Below are 7500 nucleotides of genomic sequence, written 5' to 3'. Positions count from 1 at the left end.
AATGGTTAATCTTTATGAATATCATTTTTATTTCAAAATATATTTTATGGCAAACTGTATGGTGATTTACAAAGTGTGTGTGTGTGTGTGTGTGTGTGTGTGTGTGTGTGTGTGTGTGTGTGTGTGTGCGTGCGTGTGTGTGTGAGACTCAGCTGACAGAGGCAGGTTCAGAGGTTTTGGTTTTTTTTTTTATTTTCATCTCAGATGACAACAGGAAGCCCAGCAGGGTCACAGAGTATTTACAGCTAAAGGCACATTCCACTCAAACACACTTCATCATATTCCATCATCTTCACATCACCCCCCAGTGACCACCCACAATGCTTTGCTACACACCCTTTACTGTTGTTATGGTTACTGACAGTAACCAGCGATGTAGCTGATGGTCTTGGCGGGTTGCTATGGTAACAGCTGTGGTAACGGTTCATGTCGTTGACTGTTGCAGCGTCTTCAAGCTGCAGCCACAATGTCAGAGCAGTGGTGTTCAAAGCGGGGCCCGGGAAGGCCTTCAGGGGCCCCCGAGGGCCTCCCAGGGGCCTCAGCAACATGAGGAAGAGCTGAAACACAGGAAGTCTGATCCAGCGTCACTGATGCTTTCTGACATTTAAATTATGGTCATCATTAGAAATGTAATTTTCTGGTAACTTTTTACATTATTACCAATTAATAATTAGAGAAACAAAATTAGCAGAGATGCTGATGAAATGATAATGATTCAAACGGTGTGTTTAACGAGCAGAGGAGTGCCGCTGCATCACGTTTCCTGTTTCAAAGCCTCAGAGGTCAGAGCGTCTGGACAGAGAACAGCCTTCACCTCCGAGCCGCTCACTCTTTCACTTTGATCCCTTCTTCATTCGTCTGACCTCTGACCTTTTCTTCTGTTCAGCTCCACTTGTGTTGGACTTTTACTGTGTTACGTGTTCATTTTATGGCCCTGGATTGGGAAGCAGAAAAGCGCTACACAAATAAAGACTTATTATTATTATTTTGTTAATCAGACGTCTTACAGCTGTAAAACAGCCTTACCAACAGTCTGAATGATAATAATAATATATATATATTTTGCTCTGTTCTTATTTGTTCAGTTTTTGTTGCTTTAACTGGACAGAATCGTCTTTTCCTGTGGTCTTTATTTTTTTTGGCCAAGAGCAGCTATTGTTCTGCTTCCTTCTTTCCTTCCTCTACCCAGAATTCTTTCCAGCGGTGGCGCCCGGCTGGCTGTGACACTGATGACATTTATAACTCTGATTTTTTTGATGAAAACATCTAAATAATTGTCCAAACCTCCCTTTTTTTAAAGACAGAAAGCAGTTCTGGCTGATGTTTCCAGGTGAGGCTGAAAACTTTTCAGTTGGAAAGATGGAAGAACATAAAATGAGAGGAAACTGTTTAAAAAAAATACACAACATATAAATCTGAGCAGTAGAAAAGGTTCTGTTTTCTGAATATGATTATAATTAATACTGTGTATTAACTGTGTAATGAAACCTCACCCTGTCATAACAGCAGGCAGCAGCAGGACATGATCATTGATCACTGGAATCTCGGCGATTGAGCGATATTAATTTTTTTCAGGACATAAAGCTGCAGCCGCGGGATTAGACAAGTGGTTTTCAAAGTGGGGCCCGCGGCCCAACAGGGGTCCTGAGGGTCTTCAGCAAAAGGAGGAATAATTTGAATGTGTTCATACACTTTTTCACCAGCAGTTAAACATAATAAATCTAATCCAGCATCACTGATCTCATCTTTAAATAGATCTTTTTTTAGGCTTTTTCTAATTTTCACATAATTATCTCTCTTAATACTCCAGTGTTTCATTTTGCTATGTTATTCCGATATTTATTTTATTATTTTTTTCCATGCATCCAGGTATTTTTTTTTTTTTAATATTTTTTTTTACTAATGTTATGGCATGTATTTCTGTATCAAGTGCATTTCCTAGGCGCAGAGCTTTACAGAGCAAACACACCAGCAGCAGCACGAGAAGCAAAGCCTTCCAGCATGACAAGCAGAGAAAACAGTTACAACAATAAAAGTTCTGGAGGGAGCGCTGCAGGGCGCTCGGCAGCAGGGCGCTCGGCAGCAGGGGCGGATCTCGCAGGGGGGCACGGGCTGGCAGCTGCCACCCCAGTTTAGGCAGAAAACAATTAAATGTAGTCAGGGGCCGAAAATGTACAACACTGAAAATCCAGGACAAAAGGCGACACTGCGGCATTTTTCTGTCTCCATTTCAGCAGAGACAAACTCTGTGCTGAAACCCAGAGCCTACAGATGATTTCTATCCATCTATCTGTCTATCTACCATCTATCCATCTATCTGTCTATCTGCCTGTCTTTCTGCCACCCTGTAAAATGCCCATGCCATCCTTCAGCCCATCTATGAATATTTGTCAGGATCTGCCCAGTCAGAGCCCAGCAACAAACCCTGTGCCAACTGGGAGAGGGGGAGGAGGGAGGCGGTGCCTCTGCAGAGCTGCCCCTCCAGCAGGGGGCAGCGTGTCACAGAGCTGCCCCTCCAGCAGGGGGCAGCGTGTCACAGCGTGTCAGGGTCAGGTGTTGTCTGGCGGAGTGGCGACTCTGTGACACGCTGCAGCCTGACATCAGCCCACACACACACATACACGCACACAGACACACACACAGACACACACACACACACACACACACTGTGACATGTGACATGGCCGTCCTTTGGGACACACACACCTGGAGGAGATGTGCACGCCTCTATGTTTAACATGTCATCATTATTATCATTATTTATATTATCATGTTTTAATCTCAGCACTTTGACTTTATCTGGCCCCGAGACGATTTCATATCAGATTCATATCAGACTCATTTACATTTAGACTAATGACAGTAATTATAATACTAGTAATGTTGATAATAACATAACAACAATAATATAAATAATACTAGTAGTGATAACACTCATACTGTTAATAATAACGATAATAATAATAGTAATACTAATAATAACAGCAATAATGATAACAATAATAATAGTAATGTTACTAATAGTGCAAATAACAATAATAATAATTCTAATAATAACAATAATACTGTAGGACTATAAAAATAAAACACTCTGTCAGATGCTGCAGGCAGGATGATGAAGTAATGGCAGCATGCCGCGCTGTGTGTGTGTGTGTGAGTGTGTGTGTGTGTGTGTGTGTGTGTGTGTGTGTGAGTGTGTGTGTGTGTGTGTGTGTGTGTGTGTGTGTGTGAGTGTGTGTGTGTGTGTGTGTGTGTGTGTGTGTGTGTGTGTGTGTGTGTGTGTGAGTGTGTGTGTGTGTGTGTGTGTGAGTGTGTGTGTGTGTGTGAGTGTGTGTGTGTGTGTGTGTGTCTACAGGATCACACAGCAGCAGGTGGCAGGGTAGTCGTCGGCGCTGACTTGATGCTCGTTGCCGAGGACGAAGTAAACATGACTGTCACCTTTCCACTTGTAGGTCACCTTCGTTATGGGAATTAACTCGACCGTCTGTCTCTGCGGAGAGAGAGAGAGAGAGAGAGAGAGAGAGAGAGAGAGAGAGAGAGAGAGAGAGAGAGAGAGAGACAGGCAGAGGGGGTGGAGTTAGTCTCTGGGTCTCTGCGGTCACAGGGTTATGGTAGGGTGGTGTTTGGACAGTAAGCTCCACCCACCTGCTGCAGGATCCTGGCGCTCTGGGCGAACCTGGCCTGGTGCTCTCCGACCAGCCGCTCCGACGCCTGGGAGACCTCCGGCACCGGGAAGCCCAGCAGGGGGTACACCTGGGAGGAGACGGAGAGCAAAACTAACACACCTGAGAGCAAGGATAAGGTTAAGGTTAAGGTTAAGGTTATGTTACGGTAAAGGTTAAGGTTATGTTACGGTAAAGGTTAAGGTTATGCTAAGGTAAAGGTTAAGGTTAAGGTTATGTTACGGTAAAGGTTAAGGTTATGCTAAGGCAAAGGTTAAGGTTAAGGTTATGTTAAGGTAAAGGTTAAGGTTAAGGTTATGTTAAGGTAAAGGTTAAGGTTATGTTACGGTAAAGGTTAAGGTTATGCTAAGGTAAAGGTTAAGGTTAAGGTTATGTTAAGGTAAAGGTTAAGGTTAAGGTAAAGGTTAAGGTAAAGGTAAAGGTTAAGGTTAAGGTTATGTTAAGGTAAAGGTTAAGGTAAAGGTAAAGGTTAAGGTTAAGGTTATGTTAAGGTAAAGGTTAAGGTAAAGGTTAAGGTAAGGTTAAGGTTAAGGTTAAGGTAAGGTTAAGGTAAAGGTTAAGGTTGAGGTTATGTTACGGTAAAGGTTAAGGTTAAGGTAAGGTTAAGGTAAAGGTTAAGGTTAAGGTAAGATTAAGGTAAAGGTTAAGGTTAAGGTAAGGTTAAGGTAAGGTTAAGGTTAAGGTTATGTTACGGTAAAGGTTAAGGTTAAGGTTATGTTAAGGTAAAGGTTAAGGTTAAGGTAAGGTTAAGGTAAAGGTAAAGGTTATGTTACGGTAAAGGTTAAGGTTATGCTAAGGTAAAGGTTAAGGTTAAGGTTATGTTACGGTAAAGGTTAAGGTTAAGGTAAGGTTAAGGTAAAGGTTAAGGTTAAGGTAAGGTTAAGGTAAAGGTTAAGGTTAAGGTAAGGTTAAGGTAAAGGTTAAGATTAAGGTTATGTTACGGTAAAGGTTAAGGTTAAGGTTATGTTAAGGTAAAGCTTAAGGTTAGGGTTATGGTTATGATTAAGATAAAGGATAAGGATAAGTTTAGGGTTAATGTTAAGGTAAAGGATAAGGTTGTGGTTATGGTTAAGGTTAAGGTTAGGGTTAAGGTTAAGGTTAAGGTAAGCTTGTGGCAGATCCAGGGTTACCCTCAAGACGCGACCACAGCCCCGCCTCTCTGATCTGAGAAACACAGCAGCTGACAACATGCTGAGTGTGTGTGTGTGTGTGTGTGTGTGTGTGTGTGTGTGTGTGTGTGTGTCTCACCAGGTACTGGTTGTTCTTGAACAGTTCTTTCCCGGTGACGGAGCTGAGCTTCTCGGCCTGCAGACCGGCGCCGCCCTGCTGCGACACGGCGTCGTCCACGTGGTTCTTCCTGCATGCACACACACACACACACACACACACACACACACACACACACACACACACACAAGCATCAGGTATTTTCTGTTCAGGGTGGTGTGGTTTGAAGCTGAGCAGCAGCTCGTGATGTGACGCCCCCTGCTGGCAGGAATGGCCTTGTGACTGTCTCACATGCACATGTATCTGCATTTATTTAATTATTATCATTAAAGAAACGGATGTAAGGCTCTCTGGAACATCTGATATTGATGAGATTGATATTATTAATTTTTTTCTGTCTTCTCTGGATCTGAAATACACACCGTGGAATATTAAAGGCCCCATCCTGTCCACTTTTTCAGGCTTTTATTTCCCTGCTGATCTCCCTGCAGGATGTGTGTGTGGTTTTGAACCTGTGCTCTGATAAATACAGTTTCTCAGCTCCTCTCTCGTCTTTATCCGGAGCTCTGGCAGCTCGGTTCCTTTAGCCAATCAGAAGAGAGAATCAGCCCCGCTCCACTGATTGGCTGACTGTTTTCTGAGTGACATATGGTCGGGCCAATCAACCGACATCACTGCACAATGCATTCTGGGACGTAAACAATAGAGGGAGAGAAAAACTGAGCCAACAAGATACAGTAACTATTTGAAAACTTGTCGAAAGCGAGTTATCATCTTATGTAAGGTTGTCATGGCAACCACAGAGCGTGACGTTATACAACCGGACGTGTTTGAGCCCGACTCCGATCCCGAACCACACACGAAGCCGGCGTTGTGTTGCTATGGTGATAGTGGCACGCATGGACGCAGCGCCCCCTCCAGGGATCAGCGAGAGTGAACCTCTCCAATGTTTTGCTGAACCCAGACGCTCAGGTTGCATAACCTCCAGCCGAGAGACTTCACTAAACATCAGGTAAAACACGCTGCAGGAACTGAGGCTCTCTGCTTTGATGTGGACACACTCCGCCAGCACGGGACTTTACCTGTGTCTCCACCGGCAGCCACCAGGGAGGAGGAAGGGCAAGCGGTGTGAACGTAAACAAAGAGAGAGCCGGCATCCACGCTAAGCTAAAGGCTAAAGGCTAATGGCTAAAGGCTAACCCCTCCAGACCAGCAGGACCGTGGCTCTCTAATGTTCGCTGGACGAGCTCCGCTTGCTAAGAGACACCCGCAGGAGAGAGACTGCTGTGTGCTGGCCTTTATGGAGACATGGCTCCATGGAAACATCCCATCCCTGCAGGAGCAGAGCACTGAACACTGTCAGACCCTCTGCTCCTCCACAAACACTGTGACCTGCTGCCATCAGGCCAACGGTTCAGAGGCATGAAAAGCAAAAGCACCAGAATGAGCCAACAGCTTCCTGCAGAAAGCTGTTAGACTTTAAACTGCTGACTTTACCATCCCTCAGGATCCCAGGTGAGAAACACTCTCTCATTCTGTGTGCACTGCTGCTGTCTGTGCAGCTAAATGACAATAAAGCCTGATTTGATTTGATCTGACTGTGTCGGGTTGATAAAACAGTCGGTGCTGAAATGAGCCCAACAGACGAGCAAATCTGGACTAAAACCCTGTGGGACCCCTGAAACCATGAAACCAGGACCCTGAGCGTGACGGTTTACGACCGTACGACCCCGAACCACCTCAAACCCGTTTATCACGAGATGCTGCAGAATGATACGTTATTTTTGTCAAATATGTTGTGAACCTGTTGCCCTGGGAGTTGAGGCTAACTGGCTAAGTACGCTAGCTTGGTAGCTGGTTGGCCGGGGACGCAGGTGCTGTGGGCGGAGTCACTGACGTCACAAAAGACACTGACGTCATAACTTCAAGGAAGTGCGATCCGCTCGTTTTACAGGGACAGTTTGAAAAAACGGGCTGTGCACCTCTCCACTGATCACAGGTGAAAAGCATGGGACAGTGTTTCTGTGGCCCCAGGCCCTTCCCTATCACACAAAAACAACCCAAATTGCATTTTTCAGGCCTTTAAAAAAACTGTGCCAGGCTAACTACTCCCATAGACTTCAAGTCTTTATGCTAAGCTCACAGGAAATGCTACCCATAGGAAGTGAACCAGTGGTGGACGCGGTGTCCAACATCTGGTCTCAGGCTGGGGAAGACGGGAAAATGTTGGAATATTCCTTTAAAATAACTAGAATGTGTTTCTTTTCTAGTCAAGCTGGTACGGTGTGTTTGCTGTGCGGTTCAGGTTCTGTCCTCTGGGACGTTTGTTTACACTTCTGCACCCAATAAAACCAATCACTCCATCAATAGTATTGATCCTGATACTCACCACTCCACCTTCAGCTGGATGAAGGTCAGCAGCTGTCGCCTCCCGTCACACGTCTCACACTTTTTCGTTCCCTGACCACTGCAGTGAGTGCAGCTACACACACACACACACACACACACACACACACACACACACACACACGTGTTAAGATATGGCATGCATGTCCCACATTCTTTAGTTGCATGACCCAAATGTTCTGAG

The 7500-nt window shown here is 44.9% G+C and overlaps 1 protein-coding gene across 4 annotated transcripts in view; it reads right to left on the bottom strand.

The window, feature by feature from the left end:
* Window positions 1-1758: 1758 nt before the first annotated feature.
* The window catches only part of LOC115359667 (protein SSUH2 homolog), a 14540-nt gene continuing 8798 nt past the window's right edge, over window positions 1759-7500 (bottom strand). For all 4 annotated transcript variants that reach the window (XM_030052241.1, XM_030052240.1, XM_030052242.1 and 1 more), the window contains 4 exons: window positions 7300-7392; window positions 4932-5040; window positions 3646-3753; window positions 1759-3490 (listed from right to left, as the gene is read on the bottom strand). In XM_030052241.1, the coding sequence (XP_029908101.1) occupies window positions 3350-3490; window positions 3646-3753; window positions 4932-5040; window positions 7300-7392 (451 nt within the window). In that variant the 3' untranslated portion in view covers window positions 1759-3349. The remainder of the gene's footprint in view (window positions 3491-3645; window positions 3754-4931; window positions 5041-7299; window positions 7393-7500) is intronic.

Source organism: Myripristis murdjan, chromosome 5, assembly GCF_902150065.1.
Source record: "Myripristis murdjan chromosome 5, fMyrMur1.1, whole genome shotgun sequence".
In the NCBI taxonomy this organism is placed as follows: domain Eukaryota; kingdom Metazoa; phylum Chordata; class Actinopteri; order Holocentriformes; family Holocentridae; genus Myripristis; species Myripristis murdjan.
Note: the sequence above shows the minus strand (reverse complement) of the source record. Positions and strands in the feature narration are given on the sequence as shown.